The sequence below is a fragment of the Labrus mixtus genome, unplaced genomic scaffold (assembly GCF_963584025.1).
Source record: "Labrus mixtus unplaced genomic scaffold, fLabMix1.1 SCAFFOLD_151, whole genome shotgun sequence".
Lineage (NCBI taxonomy): Eukaryota > Metazoa > Chordata > Actinopteri > Labriformes > Labridae > Labrus > Labrus mixtus.
In genome coordinates this window covers 40,425-65,000 of record NW_026870248.1, presented here as the reverse complement: position 1 = coordinate 65,000, position 24,576 = coordinate 40,425, and the positions used below count along the sequence as shown (strand labels likewise).

The 24,576-nt window shown below is 44.5% G+C and overlaps 2 protein-coding genes across 4 annotated transcripts in view; one reads left to right on the top strand and one right to left on the bottom strand.

The window, feature by feature from the left end:
* LOC132967161 (inaD-like protein) overlaps positions 1-3,105 on the bottom strand; it is a 3,834-nt gene extending 729 nt beyond the window's left edge. For 2 of the 3 annotated variants that reach the window (XR_009670644.1, XR_009670643.1), the window contains exons 1-3: positions 3,045-3,105; positions 1,471-1,533; positions 1,212-1,390 (exon numbers count right to left, since the gene is read on the bottom strand). Coding sequence is in view for 1 of the 3 variants with exons in the window: in XM_061034017.1 (XP_060890000.1) it covers positions 1,185-1,390; positions 1,471-1,492 (228 nt within the window). In the remaining 2 variants the exon portion in view is untranslated. Of the gene's footprint in view, positions 1-431; positions 1,391-1,470; positions 1,534-3,044 lie in introns of those variants that run through there. The other variant, XM_061034017.1, reaches the window with a different exon arrangement.
* A 1,212-nt stretch (positions 3,106-4,317) lies between these two features.
* LOC132967159 (TM2 domain-containing protein 1-like) lies at positions 4,318-12,701 on the top strand. The gene is made up of 7 exons (XM_061034015.1): positions 4,318-4,480; positions 7,763-7,831; positions 8,213-8,321; positions 8,509-8,600; positions 9,657-9,730; positions 11,215-11,368; positions 12,355-12,701. The coding sequence occupies exons 1-6, from the start codon at positions 4,342-4,344 to the stop codon at positions 11,323-11,325; spliced, it is 594 nt and encodes a 197-aa protein (XP_060889998.1). The 5' UTR covers positions 4,318-4,341; the 3' UTR covers positions 11,326-11,368; positions 12,355-12,701.
* The last annotated feature ends 11,875 nt before the right edge of the window (positions 12,702-24,576 follow it).

The window sequence follows — 24,576 nt, the reverse complement described above, 5'->3', positions numbered from 1 at the left end:
TCCCTGATAGGCTGTCAACATGTGGGCGGAGTTAGACGTGTCAGATCGGACAGGACGCTTTAATTAGTCTGCACGCTGATAATACACATTACAGTGTGAGGTCAGAGGACGAGACACCTGCTGATGTCATCAAACACAACAACAAAAAACAACCAGCCAATCAGAATCTGTCCGCCTCTAAGTGACATCATCACAGAAAGGATCCCTGCAGAGAGAGGATGATTTCTTTAACCACAAACAGCTGTTACATCGCTCTCTACAAACGCACCACACACCACATCCACACAGATGGAAAGAGGAATCGATCAAGGCAGCGAGGAGCAGCAACTCCTGTTCATTTCCTCAGTAACGTTAGCATCAGGGCGAGAACCAGCAGGCAATAAAAACAGCACAGAACTCTCCTCTCGGCCTCTTTGAAAGCAGCTCTCTCAGACTCTCCATATCAACGCTTACACCTGTGTTCACCTGGTTGTTGTTAACTCAGGTACATGCTGCTACCTGTTGGTTTTATATCACTGCTCACTAATCGGTAAATGGACTTGATCTTTTCTAGTCTTCTGACTAAAAAAGCTCTTTTTCACCTCAGGTCACACCTACACATTCACACACTGATGGTAGAGGCTGCTGAGTAAAGAGTCACGTGGCTGCAGCTGGGGATTGAACCCCCGACCTTCCAGTTCAGAGACGACAAACTCAACCACTGATCCACAGCTGCCCCTGACTTTTCAGCCAATTTCCACATATTTCACATATATTTCTCTATAAGTCTAGTTTCGACGGAGCAAGCTGCAGGCCGCACAGAACAGATCATGAGCAAACCAAACTGTAGAACTCGGTCTGGTGTGACCATGGATCAACTGCGTTCCCTTGCACCAGAGGAAAACAGCAGAGCGTTGTGGCTGGCGCCTGATTGTGCATCAGTGTATGTTGTCTGACATAAAGACAGGAGAGGAGCAGGAGACAGACGCTGCAGCTACAACAAATTAGCGTAAAACTCTACAAACATTTACCCGCCACGAGGCGATGGCGCTCTGAAATATTCTCCAAACAGACAATGGAATCAGCATTTGGTGCTTGGCGGTGTTAGTTTCAGACCCCGTCCGTACTCCAGATATTCATCTTCTTATTCTCAGGTAAAGTTTGTATCTGTAGTTTAGTGTTTTTCCTTCTGATCTGGATTCTGTTCATCGTGTTGACGGCGTGCTCCTCACCTGGTGTCGCAGCTGTTTGATGGAGTGCTGCAGGGTCAGGATGTGACTGAACAGGGGACTCTGCAGGGTCTCCCTCAGGGTCCCCAGGGTCTCGCTGTGGCTCCACTCCTCCCTCTGCACCAGTTTGGCCTGCAGACGCTCCAGAGCTCCCAGTACCTGCTGACGCTCTGCGGTGGACACTGAGGGACAAACACAGAGTGAATCTCTGCACGTCATCATTTCTCTTATTTCAATGTGGAACAGCTGAGAGGATTTTTACCCGTCGGGACATTTTCAAACATCGTTGTCGTTCCTCGCTCTCCGTCCGTCGCTCTGGATCGATCTGAACAGGAGAGCGAACATTTATGAAAGAAAACCAAAGAGGGTGTGTCATAACCAAGACCAGACGAGACGAGTTCAGTGAGGACAACTTAAAACCGTTTTAGGAAAGATGAGAAAAGACTGAGGATGTGATGAGTTCAGGCACTTTAAGAAAAGTAGGACCACTTAGTTTTTTATCACAAACAAGTTAAGACAAAAAATAGTTCAGACAAGTTCAGGCAGGACGATGTTGTTTAAAGCCGGGCGTTCACCAATACGCTTTCAGGGCTGATTTAAACCTGGTTTTTGAGTCTTACAACTCATTTTGAAGCTGATCCAAATTTCAGCCCGATCGCCCGGCGTTAATCGTGCAGCGTCGCCTACAACACAGAGGCACGACAGACGATAACCGCCCGATCAGCTGCTCCCCACCAGTACGATGATTTTCTGGCATGTGTTTAAAATGTCTATAAGTGAGATCAGAGTCACCAGACGGTTTCCCCCGACTTCAGGACTTTTTCTCCTGAATGTGCCTAACAGCCTCCAAAATCACCATGGCAACAGCAGGCACGCCCGTTTAATACGCCTCACCCCTCAGCTCGTGAGAGAAACGTTGGCAGGAAATATCTGTGGACCTCCAGCCGACAGGAAATACTTTTTACGATTTTAGCTGCTAGTTGGTCATCAAAAAAAAAAAAAAATCCCATATTTGGGCATGTAGGACTTTTCTTCTTGTTGCTATGGTAACGAACAGGAAGTGATATCTGTTAAGTTTGAACTAGTATCATATCAAACTTTAAAATTCCTGCATCCTGACACCTGCTCTGACAGTAAGTATCTGTCTCAGGTGTTATCAGACTGTTAGCTTAGCATTTATTAGCCAGGTGTGTTTACTCAGGTGAGAGCAGAACCATCAGCTCATTCACGAGGGGAAAAAACAAACAACACGACATTCCCCAAACTGAACATCAAACACAGAAACCTGAAGGTCTCACTGAAACCTGCTCACCTGCGCAGCTCACCTGAGAAACCAGGAAGTGAAACTCAGCAAACTCAGAGGGGAGAGGGGGATGAAACCAAATGTAGAAACTATTAAAAAAACACATTTTCCTGCTTTATTGTAGCTTTTAAAGCCACATTTTTAAAAGTAACGGAGAGTTAAAAGCTTTAAAACAGCAGGTCGCAACAGGTGCATCACACTTTAAAAACACATCTTTAAAACACTCTCCATCAAGCTACGACATATTTAAACACACATTATTATATCAGAGATAACATTTAACTGAACTCTGCTGGTTTTTTTTTAAAGTAATCAAAACGAAAACAACATTAAACAACTTCAGCTCCTCAGCCCTCCGCTAACACAGGGCTACCCGCTAGCATGCTCACTTAGCCTGTTTTAAAGGTCTCAAACAAACCCTGTTCAGGTGTCTTTATAGCGGATACACAGTCGGAGGGTGTCGCCACCACTCAGGGATAAAATAATTAAAAACAGACACGTTTAAACTGCTTTTAAACTGGTGCTAAACTCACATGAAGTGGATCCAGTTTGGCACTAGTATCGCTTTAATGCTGCGTTTAAAGTGCTGTCGGAAATTTAGCTTTCGAATATATTTTCCGAGATTTTAAATTATCTGAAAGTTTGTTACTCAATTTGTGTGTTACAAAATAAGAAAACAAAAAGGTTGTATATATGATTATTTTCCGTAAACATGTTTTATCGCTAGTTATGTTTTATTTTTTCATTTTTCGTTATGATTTTTTTTAATGTCGCCTTGAAGAGTAGCACCAAGAGCAGGATGGGAAAAAAAACTTAAATTAATATTTTTTAAACACAAATTGAAATATTTATATGACTTATTAACATCCTTTTTATAAGCTCAAATAAATTAAAGGCTCACAAATATTAATTTATTTAAAAAGGTCAAGGCAATGTTTTGATATATCCTCCTAATTATCAATTATTGAATCACAATTCAGAAAAGCAGAATAAAGAAAAGATAATCTTTTGATCTTGACGGGTCCTCACATCTTATAGCGTGTTTTGGAACCCAGATATTTTTTCATAGTCCGAGGATTTGTTGGGACCCTCCCCCTTTTTATTGGTTTCACACCGCAGGGACTATGAACTATTTTAGTTCCTAGAACCCCGTTTAGAGAAACCCTTAAGTTCCTGCTTCAGAGTAGATACTCTCCCAGCACAAGAGGAGCTTTGAGTGACATCAGTGTACTTTGATTGGTCGAACACAAGAGCCAATCCAGTACCACCAAACGCCATTTTGTAAACCCCACTGTACACGTTAGCAAATAAAATATGGTAAAAGCTCCTAAAATCATTTAAAATGCTTTGCACGTCTCTGTTCAAACTCAGTTATGTTCATAAACCTAATCACACAGAACAAACCTGCACACACTCATCACCACGGCGTCCTCCATATTTTCTGTTGTGTTGCCTAAGTGACGTCGCTCTAGCAACTGTCGACCGGATTACGTCACCTTAGGGTTCATATCAGCCGTCACCATGGGTTAACTGTTGCTTAATTGATGGTCTTAATGCTTTTTAGTATTGATTGTCTTGTTTTTAAATTGGTCTCAATGTTTATGTTTCATGTATGTTTGAACAGCACTCTGGTCTAATTATTCTGTTTTTAAATGTTCTATAGGCGTGTACATAAATGTAAATTGGATTGGAAGTAAAAATATATAATAATTTAATTTTATCTTTCAGTTTAAAGTTGGTAAAACATTAGTTTCAACACTTCTCTGAATCACCTTTTTTTCCTTATAGTCTTGAACGCATCACTCGGTCACGTGACGCAGTCAGACAAACATGGCGGCCTCCCGGAGACGGCAGGTTTGTTTACGCTCCGGGATATGGAGCCTCTTGTTTTACTGTGTTTACTCTCATTTAAAGTTGGTTCTGGCGGAGGAGGTGGACAGCTGCGACAGCTTAAGACTCGGACAGTATCCTTTAATGACGTTTTGATTCAGAAATAACCGAAAATAACGCAAAATAACCGACATAAAGGGGAGCTACCTAACGTTAGCGCTAGCTAGCTTAGATACGTTATGTTAGTTTTAAAAGCTCATTAATAGAAACAACAAATCAGAGGTGATAATCTTATATAATCGCGTGTTTCCATCAGTTTAATGGTAGAAGAATCACCTGCTTTACAGAGATGAAGCTGTGTTTAATGAATCATTTGTAAACAGAAGGTGTTAGCATTAGCTGCAGACAAACATCGAGCTTCTGTCTTCAGAGAGATGATACGTCATCATGTATCCCTCCTCCTCCTCAGACGAGGGGCCCCAGACCAGCAGGAGGGGCCCCTGGGGGCTCAGACACTTAAACCAAAGCAGTGGCCCTAAATATATATTTACCAACGACAGTAGGAAACCTCCCTCAGGGGGCCCCATCGGGCCCCATCAGACCTCGCTGTCGCTGCTGAGCGCTGCAGCATTTTACTGTGAAAACCAAAAGTTATTCAATATAAGTTAACAAAGATAAAAGAAGAGGAGGAAGCATCAGGACGCCGTCAGACACGATGCTGATGGACACTGGGTCGGGGCCCTCGTTGATGATTTTTGCCTACAGGGCCCAAACAGACTCTAGATTCACCAACAGCCAGGTGTCATCAATACCATTCTACACTTCACTCAGCAGACTCTTTTATCCAAAGCGACGTACATCAGAGAGTAAGAACAACACAAGCAAGGATCTAGAAAAAAGGGAACAATGTCAGTAAGAGCAAACGATCAGCTTTGAGTCTGATTGGACACACAGGTGCTGACAGGAAGTGACCAGAGGCAAAGCACAACATTGAGGGCAGTTCTTGAGAGCTCTAATCAGTATAGAAACCATCTTATAAGTCGTCGTTATCAAACAAAAACTTTCAGTGAACATTTCCATCTGACAGAGTTTTTCTTTCTTCATCTTCTGAAACCTCCGTCTCTTAACGTCCCTGGTGTCTTGATCACATTCATTTATTTGAACATATAAATAAACATTCATCCTGCAGAGTAGCTGCTCTGTGGTTACCATGGATACCACCAGAGTCAGATAGAATGTTTGGGTTGCTTAGCAACAGCGAAGTTTCAGTTAAATTGAGGAACTAGTTAAAGGTGGTGAAGTTAAAATCACTTCTCTCTGCTTGTTTAACTTGTTGTGTTAAAGTAAAATCACAGCAGAGCTGATATTCAGAACAACAACTCCACCCAGCATCTGAGACCGAGACAAGACCAAGACCAGAAATATCACAGAAAAATCATCACCTTGTGTTTAGTGGGCGTGTCCCTCACTTACACCGTAACACCGGGAAGGTTGCTGCCGTAACCGGGGGATAAAAATGAACCTGCAGTACAGATTAATTGAAGTTATTTGTTCTTTTAGAAAGAGGAGCTTTCCTTCTAATCTCAGAAATGACGAGGAGAAATAGACGATCAGTGGAGGTCCAGAGTCCGCCCAGTCTGAGACCGAGACAAGACCGAGTAAAAATGATTTAGATTCAGAGACCTTCATACAGTGATCTTAAGACCGAGAACACTAGTGGAGGGTGAGGAGACTTTTATAAGCTCCTCTTTGTGTTTGATTCTGTTTAGAGAAGAAAGCAGTGATAGAAAACTAAACCTCATCACAGAGAGCGTTCAGTCTCCATGAACATCAGGGCTGTCTCATGATTCTGTTCAGAATCTATTTTTTTAATTTCAAAACGATTCTGGATTCATGATTCATGAAGTCTATTTGTGAATCAGAACTCAGAGTCTATCTGTTAGATTGGCTGAAGTTCTTACTGTTCCATTTCTACTGAGTTAAAGACGTTGATGTTGATGTTTGTGTTGATGTTGATGTTTGTGTTGATGTTGATGTTGATGATGTTTGTGCTGATGTTGATGATGTTTGTGTTGATGTTTGTGTTGATGTTGATGTTGATGATGTTTGTGTTGATGTTTGTGCTGATGTTTGTGTTGATGTTGATGTTTGTGTTGATGTTTGTGTTGATGTTGGTGTTGATGTTGATGTTGATGTTTGTGTTGATGTTTGTGTTGATGTTGATGTTGATGTTTGTGTTGATGTTGATGTTTGTGCTGATGTTGATGTTGATGTTTGTGCTGATGTTGATGTTGATGTTTGTGCTGATGTTTGTGTTGATGTTTGTGTTGATGTTGATGTTTGTGCTGATGTTGATGTTGATGTTTGTGCTGATGTTTGTGTTGATGTTTGTGTTGATGTTTGTGTTGATGTTGGTGTTGATGTTTGTGTTGATGTTTGTGTTGATGTTGATGTTGATGTTTGTGTTGATGTTTGTGGTGATGTTTGTGTTGATGTTTGTGTTGATGTTTGTGTTGGTGTTGATGTTTGTGTTGATGTTGATGTTGATGTTGATGTTTGTGTTGATGTTTGTGTTGATGTTGATGTTTGTGTTGATGTTGGTGTTGATGTTGATGTTGGTGTTGATGTTTGTGTTGATGTTGATGTTTGTGTTGATGTTTGTGTTGGTGTTGATGTTTGTGTTGATGTTGATGTTGATGTTTGTGTTGATGTTTGTGGTGATGTTTGTGTTGATGTTTGTGTTGATGTTTGTGTTGGTGTTGATGTTTGTGTTGATGTTGATGTTTGTGCTGATGTTTGTGTTGATGTTTGTGTTGATGTTGATGTTTGTGTTGATGTTGGTGTTGATGTTGGTGTTGATGTTTGTGTTGATGTTGATGTTTGTGTTTGTGTTGATGTTTGTGTTGATGTTTGTGTTTGTGTTGATGTTTGTGTTGATGTTGATGTTGATGTTGATGTTTGAGTTGATGTTGATGTTGGTGTTGATGTTTGAGTTGATGTTGATGTTGGTGTTGATGTTTGAGTTGATGTTGATGTTGGTGTTGATGTTTGAGTTGATGTTGGTGTTGGTGTTGATGTTTGAGTTGATGTTGATGTTGGTGTTGATGTTTGAGTTGATGTTGGTGTTGGTGTTGATGTTGATGTTTGAGTTGATGTTGATGTTGGTGTTGATGTTGATGTTGATGTTGATGTTGATGTTGGTGTTGGTGTTGATGTTGATGTTTGAGTTGATGTTGGTGTTGGTGTTGATGTTGGTGTTGGTGTTGATGTTGATGTTTGAGTTGATGTTGATGTTGGTGTTGATGTTGATGTTGGTGTTGGTGTTGATGTTGATGTTTGAGTTGATGTTGATGTTGGTGTTGATGTTGATGTTGATGTTGAGTGGGTCAGAGGTTCCGATCCTTCACTCCCCTCATGTATCTGTGTAAAGATCCAAAGATAGATGAATCCACTCAGGAGCCCGAGAACTGCAGGGACACGACGGCCTGGGGTGAGTGTGACCCGCTGGACGCAGCACGTTTGTGTTTGAACACACACATCAAATCCAGAAAAATAAACGAGCTCAGACTCATTAAGCTTAAAGAAAGGCGAGGAGCGTTTATTTCTATTATTACTAAACAGAATATTTAAGCAACGAGGAAACTCAGAGACGTCAAAACATCAAGACAAAGATATCGACTGGCCTAACCGTCTACCTGTGTGTGTGTGTGTGTGTGTGTGTGTGTGTGTGTGTGTGTGTGTGTGTGTGTGTGTGTGTGTGTGTGTGTGTGTGTGTGTGTGTGTGTGTGTGTGTGTGTGTGTGTGTGTGTGTGTGTGTGTGTGTGTGTGTGTGTGTGTGTGTGCGCGCGCGTGTGCGCGCGTGTGCGCGCAGTGGAGTGCCTCCCAGCTCCGAACATCAGCTGTCGGCTCTCTAACGGGACAGAGTTCAGGTTCAGCGGTGAAGAGGTGGGCTTCAACAAAACTATCCCCTGCAGGAATGTGTGAGTACACACACACACACACACACACACACACACACACACACACACACACACACACACACACACACACACCCAGAGTAGATAAAGTGTCTGCTGCAGAGTGAATCTGATTGAGGTGTGTATTGATTCATTATAATAACTGTTCTGATCAGCTGGTTCATCAGTAATAATCGTTGTTTCCTCTCAGGAGCGGATACTCGTATAAAGTCGCCGTGGCTCTGTCTCTGTTTCTGGGCTGGCTGGGAGCCGACCGCTTCTACCTGGGATACCCTGCTCTAGGTACACACACACACACACACACACACACACACACACACACACACTGACACACACACACTGACACACACACACAGACACACACACACACACACACACACACACACACACTGACACACACACACAGACACACACACAGACACACACACACACACACACACACACACACACACACACACACACACACACACACACACACACTGACACACACACACAGACACACACACAGACACACACACACAGCTCCTCCACTCTCATAACGTTTTGATAAAATTTCTGCAGGTTTGTTGAGTTATCTGGATTTTAAACTTTGATCCAATTCTGTATAAATCAAACGATGCAAAAAGAGAAGCTACTCTTTGTGCCCATATTTGGTAATTTCCTGTTTTTAATTCATACAGAATTGGGAATAGGAGGCAGACTCCTACACACTGTCTAAGTTTGCACAGACGTAGACAGCGGTGTCGGTCTGCTCTCTCTGAGATGTTTGAGCCGCTGCTCCGGTTCATCATTCCTCCTCCTCCTCCTCTTGCGTCTTTAGCTTCTGTTGGCGGATGGAAACAGGCGGCGTCGCCCTGTAATGGTTTCCATATTTCAGCCTGAATTTAAATTGTATTCAGGGCGTCTTTGTTCGCCGCTGATCTGCACACAATCGAGCGTAATAACCCGAAGAATAACAGTTATGATTAACACAACAAGAGTGAGTTATTATGAGCAGACTGAGCGGCTCTCATCGTCTTTTAACCACACACCTGCAGCCACACAAAGACTGAGAGAAGGTGTGTGTGTGTGTGTATCTATCTGTGTGTGTGTGTGTGTGTATCTGTGTGTGTGTGTGTGTGTGTGTGTGTGTGTGTGTGTTTTGGATGGAGGACAGCTGCACCTGTCCTGAGTTGGCACAGGTTTGTCCGGTTTGAGCCAAATCTGAAATCAGAGTCAGATTTATTAAAAAGCTTCAATAGTCAAACAAACATCAGATGATATGATTTTAAAAAGTCAGCGCCCCCTACAGGCTGCAGACGTTCATGAATGACTTCTCTATCTCTCCGTCTGCTTCAGGTCTGTTAAAGTTCTGTACGGTCGGTTTCTGTGGAATCGGCACTCTGATCGACTTCATCCTCATCGCCATGCAGGTGAGTCACAAACAGGAAGTGGATGTTACTCTCATGTCTGATTTGTACAAATAAAAAACAGGTGAAGAGCGTCTGCCTCAGCTTTAAAAACAACCTCTTCAAGCGTGACACCTGTGATGAAGCGTTCCTCAAGTCCCGGGGGATCCATTCCAGCGGCGCGGCGGCATAGCCTCATATTTTAGCGGCTAACCGCCCTGCGGGGGGGAGGGGGGTAGGGGGGTAGGGGGGTAGGGGCAGCGAGCCTGATGAATAAACAGGCGTCGGCCTTCTGATTATTATTTACGTCCCGTGTGTTGAGCGGCGCTGCGTCCCCGTGAGGCCGCCGGATGAATGATGCTTCTTAAGGCGCTCCTAATGGACTCTGAGAGGACGGAGACAGACGGATGGAGCGAGGCAAACCGGAGGTGAAGGGACGAATCACTCCTTCCTGTCCAGGCGATTTAGATAATAGAGGAAGGAGATCCATCACAGGGAGGCGTGAGGAGAACAACAGACTCAATCATGTTTGACCCATCGGAGAGTTTTAAAACTGGAATCTGACTACAGTTCAAATGTTTATTAACTCACCAGGAGACCGGAGAGATGGATTTATTTTATTTATTTTATTTATTTTATTTATTTTATTTATTTTATTTATTTTATTTATTTTATTTATTTTATTTTTCTATTTTATTTTATTTTATTTATTTTATTTTATTTTTGTACATATTTTATTTTTGTACATATTTTATTAATCTCTCAGGGAACATCTGTTACTGAGAGTCATGCTTCTCACACACACACAGGAGCGACATGCTATAATGGAGACATGTCAGAGTGGGCGGGGCTATGCAGGGACACCTCAGGGGAGTGTCCTGGGTCCTCTCCGGCTACCAGACCAATATCCAGACTTTGGTCCGCACGGGCCGGGACTTGAACCTGTGACCATCCAAACTCAAGTCCCTACAGACTGAGCTCCTGCCGTCCCAAATCTAAACTATGAATGTTAACGTGTCAAAGAGTTTAATTAACTTCTCATTAATTCACAAAATATCCCAAAATGACAAGTCGCTGCTCGCTTTGTCGTCGTTTAAACATATTTCATGCACGAGTCGACAAAATGTTCCAATAATCTAAACTTGTGGGTCAGTTTTTGATTTCTCTCAGCGCTTATACCCAATCAATCATTAAATATAAGAGCAATAAATGTGATCTGATCGAGTAATTAAAAGTGTGAAAATACATTGATAAGTAAATAAAAAAATTGAACAACAAATTAAAAACAGTTAAAAGTGGGAAAAAAAATTAAGAGAAATAAATAAAATAATTATTACGTTAAAAAAAACTTAGAGAAAATGTAAAAAAATAAATAAATTCAGTCTTAACAATTATTTTGAATGTATTCTGGTTTGATTTTTCAAAATAAAGCAGATCAAAGTTGGCTCCTCCCCCTCTTCTTCTCTTGTTTTTTTATCCTCTAACTGATGGTCGTGTCCATCCTGCAGATCGTGGGTCCAGCTGACGGATCTAACTACATTGTGGATTATTACGGCGCCCGGCTGACCCGCCTGTCCATCACCAACCAGACCTACAGGAAGCCACACCTGTCCCTGTGAACACACCTGGACACGCCCACAAGCACATACATGCAGCAACTCTGTGAGTCAAACACGTCTTTTATTTGTTGGGTTTCTTTCTTAACACACTATCCAAAAATATTAACAAATTATCGCCGTTTGTCAGGAGGCTTAAACCCCGCCTCTCAGCTCTCAGCCTGTCGTTAGGTCGAAATTGCTACGGACCAATCAGGATCCAGAACTAATCAGAGGCCGATAAGAAGCAGCCAATCCTCGCTCGTTCCTGCAGACAGGAATGTATTCAAAGTTGAAGTTGAGAGCTGAAGGTCGAGCTCTCTTTAGTTAAATATCAGAGAGTAAAGTCAACACGAGGGGGGTCTCTCAGGGGGGTCAGAAGAGACGCAGGCTGGAATCAAATCCAGATTCTTTAAGTCCAAGTTCAGAGCAGAAAGAGACAAAGAGACATTTTTATATTTAATTACTTCATAAGAATTCACAGCAGCAGGAGCTCATGGAAACTACAAATGAAATACTTCAAAACGCCAATCATCCAATCAAATATAACCACGATGTCACATTGTGTAACTGACCAGAGAAGGGCAGTTTTGGACACCCCTCGGTTTGCCAGATATGAGAGCAGTTATCAGGTCAACAGGTGTTGCAGTGATGGAAGCGGGTCAAGAGAAGTGGTTCAGATAGAAGTGATTGTACCCGACCTAAAAAGCCTCTGCATGTTTCTAATAAGCTCCACGAGCAGAAACGTGCTCAAACTAGGATCAATATTGGAGATGCTTTTGAAAAATGGAGAGAGGTTAGAACACAGAAAGGTTTACAGACCCATGCAGAGCTGGATAAACACTGAAGCTTCAGAGTCCACCACATGGTGACCTGTGTGAGCATGGACTCTAGAGAGGAGGGGAGAGGGGGGGGAGACAGCTCTCTATGATGTTTAGAATTTAGACTGCAGTACCCATTTTAAACACTAGGGGTCAAAGTTACGTACTGCTCCTTTAATATAAAAAAAATGTAGATGACTGATGATTGTCTGTTTTCTGTTTTTTTCTTCAGGTCAGTGAGGTAAACACAGAAGAAACACTCCATACAGCAACAACTATGAAAGTGAAATCTGAATATTCCTGAAGTCACATTCATTAAACCTGGCTGTGATTGGACGCCTCTAAAGGGTCAGTCCGCTGCTTTCACATACAAACGGTAAACCTTCACATTCCTGCTGATCATCCATCACCGTTTAGATCGTCTCCTGACAGACTTCACTTTAAGTCTCCCGTCACATCCTGTCAGCGCTACACTTTATTTATTTTCATTTCGTTGTTACATATTGTGGCGTTTCGTCTTGAAGTTCTGATGTTTGTCATGAAGTTCAGCTTTGTAAATAAAGTGTTTTTTTGAGTGAATGAATGAACATTTGACTTTTTATTAAAAGCTGTAATCATCTTTCTGTATCAAAGAAGCTCTGAGTGGAGATGTATCTTTCTGTCTTCTGTGATAACAAGTAGAAAGTTGTTTTCTTGAGATCTCGACTTCTGTGGCGAGCGATGTTATGACAACGCTGGTCATTTCATAATTACATGTTAGTCGTTTTTACATCATTTGTAAATTATAAACAGTATCAAGTGTGTTTCCTTCTGAACCACCACACCGTAAATCTGATTTTATGTCCTCACTCTGATGATGACAAAATAAGAGTCTGAACACTGTTTCTTTGTTTAATGACCAGCTAGAACACACACGACCACAGACTGTGTGTGTGTGTGTGTGTGTGTGTGTGTGTGTGTGTGTGTGTGTGTGTGTGTGTGTGTGTGTGTGTGTGTGTGTGTGTGTGTGTGTGTGTGTGTGTGTGTGTGTGTGTGTGTGTGTGTGTGTGTGTGTGTGTGTCTGTGTCTGTGTCTGTGTGTGTGTGTGTCTGTGTCTGTGTCTGTGTCTGTGTGTGTGTGTGTGTGTGTGTGTGTGTGTGTGTTTTTATTTCAGTGTTGAGTTAGCAGCCATGTGGCTTTCATCAAAATTCAATTATCATACTGCACCACGCTTCACAGGAGACGCACACACACTTCAGGTCTATGAGGATGCAGAAACACAGAGTGTGTGTGTGTGTGTGTGTGTGTGACAGTCTTGACTCAGTGCATGAACCGCCACAAATAAATAAACATATGACAAAAACTGAACGTGTTAACAGTAACTCTCGCACTTCAGCCCGTCCACAGATGGAGGTCGGTACTCTTAGAGTCCACTCAGGATCGAAAGAAAGAACTCGAGCACAAGACTCATTTAGGGAACATTTATTAAGGCGCTTAGGACTAAAGTTTCACTGTCCAGTGAATCAAAAGTGGAGTTGGAGTAAAACAAGGTTTGACTTGTTGGACGTCTGTAAGTCCAATAAAGCTCAGAGAGACAGCTCATTAATCTGATATTTACAGGAAAAGATCCCCAAAAGTTAGACATTTTAACATGGAGCTCTATGAGGACTGACTCACTGCAGGAGACAGACTCTAGTGGACACTGGAGGAACTGCAGCTGTAAAGTTGGACATTTTAACATGGAGCTCTATGAGGACTGACTCACTGCAGGAGACAGACTCTAGTGGACACTGGAGGAACTGCAGCTGTAAAGTTAGACATTTTAACATAGAGCTCTATGGGGACTGACTCACTGCAGGAGACAGACTCTAGTGGACACTGGAGGAACTGCAGCTGTAAAGTTAGACATTTTAACATGGAGCTCTATGGGGACTGACTCACTGCAGGAGACAGACTCTTGTGGACACTGGAGGAACTGCAGCTGTAAAGTTGGACATTTTAACATGGAACTCTATGGGGACTGACTCACGACAGGAGACAGACTCTTGTGGACACTGGAGGAACTGCAGCTGTAAAGTTAGACATTTTAACATGGAGCTCTATGGGGACTGACTCACTGCAGGAGACAGACTCTTGTGGACACTGGAGGAACTGCAGCTGTAAAGTTGGACATTTTAACATGGAACTCTATGGGGACTGACTCACTGCAGGAGCCAGACTCTAGTGGACACTGGAGGAACTGCAGCTGTAAAGTTAGACATTTTAACATGGGGCTCTATGGGGACTGACTCACTGCAGGAGACAGACTCTAGTGGACACTGGAGGAACTGCAGCTGTAAAGTTAGACATTTTAACATAGAGCTCTATGGGGACTGACTCACCGCAGGAGACAGACTCTTGTGGACACTGGAGGAACTGCAGCTGTAAAGTTGGACATTTTAACATGGAACTCTATGGGGACTGACTCACGACAGGAGACAGACTCTTGTGGACACTGGAGGAACTGCAGCTGTAAAGTTAGACATTTTAACATGGAGCTCTATGAGGACTGACTCACTGCAGGAGACAGACTCTAGTGGACACTGGAGGAACTGCAGCTGTAAAGTTAGACATTTTAACATAAAGCTCTATGAGGACTGACTCACTGCAGGAGACAGACTCTTGTGGACACTGGAGGAACTGCAGGTCTTCCATCTTCTGTATTCACTCCTTTTTTTTAACGAGGAATCTTTTTGACCTTGGCAGACATCAGCTGAGGAGGCTGCTGATTGGTTGAAACACAGCAACCCTCCACCATAGTGTCTCCTTTCTTTGTCATATTGTCGTCGTTACAACGGTGTGAAGTGTTTTTGTGGTTTTTTTTAATCCCCGTTGTGTTTTTTATGTTGCTGCGTCGCCTGTTGTCTATGAGACAAAACATTTGAATAGTAATCAACTCAGTTTGCATTCTGGGTGGTTGATAGGGGGCTAAACACACATCACACACACACACACACAGACACACACAGACACACACACACACACACACACACACACACACACAGACACAGACACACACACACACACACACACACACACAGGGTCTGTATGGGAAACACAGAGGGCATGAAATTACAGTTGCGTCGGTCGGAACGGAGCGGGGGAGAAAACTTTGCCGATAAGGTGGAAGCTTCACGCAAACCTCAGTGTGTGTGTGTGTGTGTGTGTGTGTGTGTGTGTGTGTGTGTGTGTGTGTGTGTGTGTGTGTGTGTGTGTTGAAGGGGTCTACTAAATAAAGAAATCCCGGGCTCTAATCCTCGTGTGTGTGTGTGTGTGAGTGTGTGTGTTGGTGTGTTAATTTGGACAGTCAGGCCGGGTGTGTCACCAGATAAGTCAGTTCAATATTCACACTCGGCCTGTCTCTGGGAGGCATTTAGAGCTCTGCTGCACGTGTGTGTGTGTGTGTGTGTGTGTGTGTGTGTGTGTGTGTGTGTGTGTGTGTGTGTGTGTGTGTGTGTGTGTGTGTGTGTGTGTGTGTGTGTGTGTGTGTGTGTGTGTGTGTGTGTAGGGTTTACTCCATTCATAAAAAATACAGTTTTACATATTTAGGTGGTACAAAAAGTTATGAATGTCTCCAGTAGATTTTTGTCATCCTTCAGTCTGCAGCAGGTAAACAGACTGTAACGTCTGCAGCAGGTAAACAGACTGTAACGTCTGCAGCAGGTAAACAGACTGTAACGTCTGCAGCAGGTAAACAGACTGTAACGTCTGCAGGTAAACAGACTGTAACGTCTGCAGGTAAACAGACTGTAACGTCTGCAGCGGGTAAACAGACTGTAACGTCTGCAGCGGGTAAACAGACTGTAATTTCTGCAGGTAAACAGACTGTAACGTCTGCAGCGGGTAAACAGACTGTAACGTCTGCAGCGGGTAAACAGACTGTAACGTCTGTAAACAGACTGTAACGTCTGCAGGTAAACAGACTGTAACGTCTGCAGCGGGTAAACAGACTGTAACGTCTGTAAACAGACTGTAACGTCTGCAGGTAAACAGACTGTAACGTCTGCAGGTAAACAGACTGTAACGTCTGCAGCGGGTAAACAGACTGTAACGTCTGTAAACAGACTGTAACGTCTGCAGGTAAACAGACTGTAACATCTGCAGCAGGTAAACAGACTGTAACGTCTGCAGGTAAACAGACTGTAACGTCTGCAGCGGGTAAACAGACTGTAACGTCTGCAGCAGGTAAACAGACTGTAACGTCTGTAAACAGGCTGTAACGTCTGCAGCAGGTAAACAGACTGTAACGTCTGCAGCGGGTAAACAGACTGTAACGTCTGCAGGTAAACAGACTGTAACGTCTGCAGGTAAACAGACTGTAACGTCTGTAAACAGGCTGTAACGTCTGCAGGTAAACAGGCTGTAACGTCTGCAGGTAAACAGACTGTAACGTCTGCAGGTAAACAGACTGTAACGTCTGTAAACAGGCTGTAACGTCTGCAGGTAAACAGGCTGTAACGTCTGTAAACAGGCTGTAAAGTCTGCAGCGGGTAAACAGACTGTAACGTCTGTAAACAGGCTGTAACGTCTGCAGCAGGTAAACAGACTGTAACGTCTGCAGCGGGTAAACAGGCTGTAACGTCTGCAGCGGGTAAACAGACTGTAACGTCTGCAGCGGGTAAACAGACTGTAACGTCTGCAGCGGGTAAACAGACTGTAACGTCTGCAGCAGGTAAACAGACTGTAACGTCTGCAGGTAAACAGACTGTAACGTCTGTAAACAGGCTGTAACGTCTGCAGTGGGTAAACATGCTGTAACGTCTGCAGCGGGTAAACAGGCTGTAACGTCTGCAGGTAAACAGACTGTAACGTCTGCAGCGGGTAAACAGACTGTAACGTCTGCAGGTAAACAGACTGTAACGTCTGCAGCGGGTAAACAGACTGTAACGTCTGCAGGTAAACAGACTGTAACGTCTGCAGCAGGTAAACAGACTGTAACGTCTGCAGCGGGTAAACAGGCTGTAACGTCTGCAGCGGGTAAACAGACTGTAACGTCTGCAGGTAAACAGGCTGTAACGTCTGCAGCGGGTAAACAGACTGTGACGCCTGCAGGTAAACAGACTGTAACATCTGTAAACAGACTGTAACATCTGCAGCGGGTAAACAGGCTGTAACGTCTGCAGCGGGTAAACAGGCTGTAACGTCTGCAGCGGGTAAACAGACTGTAACGTCTGCAGGTAAACAGGCTGTAACGTCTGCAGCGGGTAAACAGACTGTAACGCCTGCAGGTAAACAGACTGTAACGTCTGTAAACAGACTGTAACATCTGCAGCGGGTAAACAGGCTGTAACGTCTGCAGCGGGTAAACAGGCTGTAACGTCTGCAGCAGGTAAACAGACTGTAACGTCTGTAAACAGGCTGTAACGTCTGCAGTGGGTAAACAGGCTATAAGGTCTGCAGCAGGTAAACAGACTGTAACGTCTGCAGCGGGTAAACAGGCTATAAAGTCTGCAGCGGGTAAACAGGCTGTAAAGTCTGCAGCGGGTAAACAGGCTGTAACGTCTGCAGCAGGTAAACAGACTGTAACGTCTGTAAACAGACTGTAACGTCTGCAGTGGGTAAACAGACTGTAACGTCTGCAGCAGTTAAACAGACTGTAAAGTCTGTAAACAGACTGTAACGTCTGCAGCGGGTAAACAGACTGTAAAGTCTGCAGCGGTTAAACAGGCTGTAACGTCTGCAGCAGGTAAACAGACTGTAACGTCTGTAAACAGACTGTAACGTCTGCAGTGGGTAAACAGGCTATAAGGTCTGCAGCAGGTAAACAGACTGTAACGTCTGCAGCAGGTAAACAGACTGTAACGTCTGCAGCGGGTAAACAGGCTGTAACGTCTGCAGCCGGTAAACAGACTGTAACGTCTGCAGTGGGTAAACAGACTGTAACGTCTGCAGCAGGTAAACAGACTGTAACGTCTGCAGGTAAACAGACTGTAACGTCTGTAAACAGGCTGTAACGTCTGCAGTGGGTAAACATGCTGTAACGTCTGCAGCGGGTAAACAGGCTGTAACGTCTGCAGGTAAACAGACTGTAACGTCTTCAGCGGGTAAACAGGCTGTAACGTCTGCAGGTAAACAGACTGTAACGTCTTCAGCGGGTAAACAGACTGTAACGTCTGCAGGTAAACAGACTGTAACGTCTGCAGCAGGTAAACAGACTGTAACGTCTGCAGCAGGTAAACAGACTGTAATGTCTGCAGCGGGTAAACAGACTGTAACGTCTGCAGGTAAACAGACTGTAACGTCTGCAGCAGGTAAACAGACTGTAACGTCTGCAGCGGGTAAACAGGCTGTAACGTCTGCAGCGGGTAAACAGACTGTAACGTCTGCAGGTAAACAGGCTGTAACGTCTGCAGCGGGTAAACAGACTGTAACGCCTGCAGCGGGTAAACAGGCTGTAACGTCTGCAGGTAAACAGACTGTAACGTCTGCAGGTAAACAGACTGTAACGTCTGCAGGTAAACAGACTGTAACGTCTGCAGCGGGTAAACAGACTGTAACGTCTGCAGGTAAACAGACTGTAACGTCTGCAGGTAAACAGACTGTAACGTCTGCAGCGGGTAAACAGACTGTAACGTCTGCAGGTAAACAGACTGTAACGTCTGCAGCAGGTAAACAGACTGTAACGTCTGCAGCGGGTAAACAGGCTGTAACGTCTGCAGCGGGTAAACAGACTGTAACGTCTGCAGGTAAACAGGCTGTAACGTCTGCAGCGGGTAAACAGACTGTAACGCCTGCAGCGGGTAAACAGGCTGTAACGTCTGCAGCGGGTAAACAGACTGTAACGTCTGCAGGTAAACAGGCTGTAACGTCTGCAGCGGGTAAACAGACTGTAACGCCTGCAGGTAAACAGACTGTAACGTCTGTAAACAGACTGTAACATCTGCAGCGGGTAAACAGGCTGTAACGTCTGCAGCGGGTAAACAGGCTGTAACGTCTGCAGCGGGTAAACAGACTGTAACGTCTGCAGGTAAACAGGCTGTAACGTCTGCAGCGGGTAAACAGACTGTAACGCCTGCAGGTAAACAGACTGTAACGTCTGTAAACAGACTGTAACATCTGCAGCGGGTAAACAGGCTGTAACGTCTGCAGCGGGTAAACAGGCTGTAACGTCTGCAGCAGGTAAACAGACTGTAACGTCTGTAAACAGGCTGTAACGTCTGCAGTGGGTAAACAGGCTATAAGGTCTGCAGCAGGTAAACAGACTGTAACGTCTGCAGCGGGTAAACAGGCTATAAAGTCTGCAGCGGTTAAACAGGCTGTAAAGTCTGCAGCGGGTAAACAGGCTGTAACGTCTGCAGCAGGTAAACAGAGTGTAACGTCTGTAAACAGACTGTAACGTCTGCAGCGGGTAAACAGACTGTAAAGTCTGCAGCGGGTAAACAGGCTGTAACGTCTGCAGTGGGTAAACATGCTGTAACGTCTGCAGCAGGTAAACAGACTGTAACGTCTGTAAACAGACTGTAACGTCTGCAGTGGGTAAACAGGCTATAAGGTCTGCAGCAGGTAAACAGACTGTAACGTCTGCAGCAGGTAAACAGACTGTAACGTCTGCAGCGGGTAAACAGGCTGTAACGTCTGCAGCCGGTAAACAGACTGTAACGTCTGCAGTGGGTAAACAGGCTATAAGGTCTGCAGCAGGTAAACAGACTGTAACGTCTGTAAACAGACTGTAACGTCTGCAGCGGGTAAACAGACTGTAACGTCTGCAGCGGGTAAACAGGCTGTAACATCTGCAGCGGGTAAACAGACTGTAACGTCTGTAAACAGACTGTAACGTCTGCAGCGGGTAAACAGACTGTAAAGTCTGCAGCAGTTAAACAGACTGTAACGTCTGTAAACAGACTGTAACGTCTGCAGTGGGTAAACAGACTGTAACGTCTGCAGCAGTTAAACAGACTGTAACGTCTGTAAACAGACTGTAACGTCTGCAGCGGGTAAACAGACTGTAAAGTCTGCAGCGGGTAAACAGGCTGTAACGTCTGCAGTGGGTAAACATGCTGTAACGTCTGCAGCAGGTAAACAGACTGTAACGTCTGTAAACAGACTGTAACGTCTGCAGTGGGTAAACAGGCTATAAGGTCTGCAGCAGGTAAACAGACTGTAACGTCTGCAGCAGGTAAACAGACTGTAACGTCTGCAGCGGGTAAACAGGCTGTAACGTCTGCAGCCGGTAAACAGACTGTAACGTCTGCAGTGGGTAAACAGGCTATAAGGTCTGCAGCAGGTAAACAGACTGTAACGTCTGTAAACAGACTGTAACGTCTGCAGCGGGTAAACAGACTGTAACGTCTGCAGCGGGTAAACAGGCTGTAACATCTGCAGCGGGTAAACAGACTGTAACGTCTGTAAACAGGCTGTAACATCTGCAGCGGGTAAACAGACTGTAACATCTGCAGCGGGTAAACAGACTGTAACGTCTGCAGCGGCTAAACAGACTGTAACGTCTGCAGGTAAACAGGCTGTAACGTCTGCAGCGGGTAAACAGACTGTAACGTCTGTAAACAGACTGTAACGTCTGCAGCGGGTAAACAGGCTGTAACGTCTGCAGCAGGTAAACAGACTGTAACGTCTGAAGCGGGTAAACAGACTGTAATGTCTGCAGCAGGTAAACAGACTGTAACGCATGCAGCAGCTAAACAGACTGTAACGTCTGTAAACAGACTGTAACGTCTGCAGCGGGTAAACAGGCTGTAATGTCTGCAGCAGGTAAACAGACTGTAACGCATGCAGCAGCTAAACAGACTGTAACGTCTGTAAACAGACTGTAACGTCTGCAGCAGGAAAACAGGCTGTAACGTCTGCAGGTAAACATACTGTAACGTCTGCAGCAGGTAAACAGGCTGTAACGTCTGCAGGTAAACAGACTGTAACGTCTGCAGCAGGTAAACAGGCTGTAACGTCTGCAGGTAAACAGACTGTAACGTCTGCAGCGGCTAAACAGACTGTAACGTCTGCAGCGGGTAAACAGACTGTAACGTCTGCAGCGGGTAAACAGGCTGTAACGTCTGCAGCGGGTAAATAGACTGTAACGTCTGCAGCGGGTAAACAGGCTGTAACGTCTGCAGCGGGTAAACAGGCTGTGACGTCTGCAGCGGGTAAACAGACTGTGACGTCTGCAGCGGGTAAATAGACTGTAACGTCTGCAGCGGGTAAACAGGCTGTAACGTCTGCAGCGGGTAAACAGGCTGTGACGTCTGCAGCGGGTAAACAGACTGTAACGTCTGCAGCGGGTAAATAGACTGTAGCGCCTGCAGGTAAACAGACTGTAACTTCTGTAAACAGGCTGTAACGTCTGCAGGTAAACAGACTGTAGCGCCTGCAGCGGGTAAACAGACTGTAACGTCTGTAAACAGACTGTAACGTCTGCAGGTAAACAGACTGTAGCGCCTGCAGCGGGTAAACAGACTGTAATTTCTGTAAACAGGCTGTAACGTCTGCAGCGGGTAAACAGACTGTAACGCCTGCAACAGGTAAACAGACTGTAATTTCTGTAAACAGACTGTAACGTCTGCAACAGGTAAACAGACTGTAACGTCTGCAGCGGGTAAACAGACTGTAACGTCTGTAAACAGACTGTAACGTCTGCAACAGGTAAACAGACTGTAACGTCTGCAGCGGGTAAACAGACTGTAACGTCTGTAAACAGACTGTAACGTCTGCAACAGGTAAACAGACTGTAACGTCTGCAACAGGTAAACAGACTGTAACGTCTGCAGCGGGTAAATAGACTGTAACGTCTGCAGCGGGTAAACAGGCTGTAACGTCTGCAGCGGGTAAACAGGCTGTGACGTCTGCAGCGGGTAAACAGACTGTGACGTCTGCAGCGGGTAAATAGACTGTAGCGCCTGCAGGTAAACAGACTGTAACGTCTGCAGCGGGTAAACAGACTGTGACGTCTGCAGCGGGTAAATAGACTGTAGCGCCTGCAGGTAAACAGACTGTAACTTCTGTAAACAGGCTGTAACGTCTGCAGCGGGTAAACAGACTGTAACGTCTGTAAACAGACTGTAACGTCTGCAGGTAAACAGACTGTAGCGCCTGCAGCGGGTAAACAGACTGTAATTTCTGTAAACAGGCTGTAACGTCTGCAGCGGGTAAACAGACTGTAACGCCTGCAACAGGTAAACAGACTGTAATTTCTGTAAACAGACTGTAACGTCTGCAACAGGTAAACAGACTGTAACGTCTGCAGCAGGTAAACAGACTGTAACGTCTGTAAACAGACTGTAACGTCTGCAACAGGTAAACAGACTGTAACGTCTGCAGCGGGTAAACAGACTGTAACGTCTGTAAACAGACTGTAACGTCTGCAGGTAAACAGACTGTAACGCCTGCAGGTAAACAGACTGTAAGGTAAGTGTGAACTTTTTACAGTGTGCTCTGAGTGCATTCACTGCAGGAAACCATCAGACTACTTTCTGCATCACTGCATTACATGCTCCTCCGTCGTGCAAACTGCGATTCATCCAAAGTTCCTCCTCTACAGAAAAATCTCTCACACACGCTCAGAGCAGAGAGTCTGCCGTAAATCACAGGAAGTATCTGAGGAGGAGGAGGAGGAGAAATGAGGTGAGGAGAACAGAGAGAGAGAGGATGTGGAGGAGAGAGAGTCAAGATGACATGAGATAACAAGAGAGGAGGAGATGAGAGGAAGAAGAGGAGGACAAGGGAAGGAGGGAGGAGGAGGAGGAGGGTAAGTTTCCTCCTCAGGGGAGACGTCGAGCTGTCAGAGTAAATGTCTCCTCTGCAGGGAGATAAAATCATATTTAAAGATCAGACGCCTTAAATCCTGACCAGCTCTCTGTTTGAAGAACCTTGAAGGAGACGAAAGAGGAGGAGGGGGAGGGAGGAGGAAGGAGGGGGGATTATTAGCTCTTTAATCAGCAACTTTCTCCTCACATATTCAGGGCTTTATGTCGTACCTGAACCTGCTGAAATCAGAAGTTCTACTGAAGCAGAAGTACTTTGCTTTTTCTTTGACTTATAAAGTTCCAAAGTACAAAGAGTAAAACGAGTAAAAACAGACAAGAGAAAAAGTACACATGCACTGCGCTCCTGAACACGTCCTGACGCTGTTCAACGAGCAACTACACAAACATCTGAATCCTTCACACAGACTTTAAGGTGACAGTTTCCTTCTGCACGCTGTTTGGGAAGTAGCTCAGTCTGTAGGGATCTGGGTTGGGAACCAGAGGGTGGCCATTTGAAGTCCAAGTGCTGAACAAGTCTGGAAATTGGTCTGGTCTCTGGAGAGGTGCCAGGTCACTGTCTGAGCACTGCCGAGGTGCCCTTGAGCCTATTTCAGCCTTTGTGTTTGAAGCATGTCTCAATAACAGAGTGTGTGTGTAGGCCTCACTAGCTGCTGAAGCTAACTATACAACCAGCTAAAAAGTCCCCAATAAAACTCCACAAAATGTTGCTGACTCTCATGAAGTTTACTGAGGTTTCTTTTTTGTGAAACTGAAAACAATACAAAAAAGGTCCTTATTAATAAACACAATAAGGCAGTTGACTGTGCATGTCTACACATGTTAAACAAGCTAATGTAGCAACACAGCACTAGCATAGCTTCCTTTCTAAAATGAACACACACAGTATCAATGTTTATACTTACAGACGTTGCATTAGCGTACAGGAGTAGAAGAAACCTGTGAAACTACTGAGCTATCCAAAGTGCTGCAGCCGACTCACCGGCTCTACTATTTTACTTTCTGTTTCTATGATGGGAAAAGTAGATAAATACAAGCAAACACCACAAGGTGGCACTGTAACACAACAAGAAGTAAGATGTCTTTAAACATGACATTGTACGGGGCATAACGGAGTGTAAAATTGAAAAAGAGTCAGCGTGAAGTCAAGATGTTTTGAACACAGCAGGTAAAAGTCGGAAACATTCAGGACGAGCGAGGGGGCGAGGCGATGACGTCGTTCACTTTAAGAAGAGCCCCCTGGTGGTGGTAGTTACATACTGTGCCTTTAACAGATGTTGAAAATGCGAGAGACCCCACACATGAACACAGTTTTGTTCCTCCTGTGTGTGGAGAGCAGCTGTTTGATCAAATCAACTCACACTAACAGATTGATTCACCAACAACCAGAGTCCTCACTCTAAACTCTGGAAAACATCAAACCTTACTTCAGGGTAAACAAACATGGTGGAAAGAATTAGCGAAAGTTTTGGATTTCTTCCTGAAGATTCATGAAGAAAAAAAACATGGATGAAGTTGCTGAGACGGTGCGAACATCGGCTTCGGTTGGTGTGTTCTTCTTCTTCGTTCGCTTCGACTTTAACTTTTTTGTCTCCAAGAGTAAATTTGTTTTGCAGCAATGTCTGAGTTTCTCCTGTTAATCTGTTTTTTATTTATTATCGCTGCAAAATAAGTTAAAACACTAAACAATCACAAACAGACACGCACACACCTGCTGGAAGCCTGCT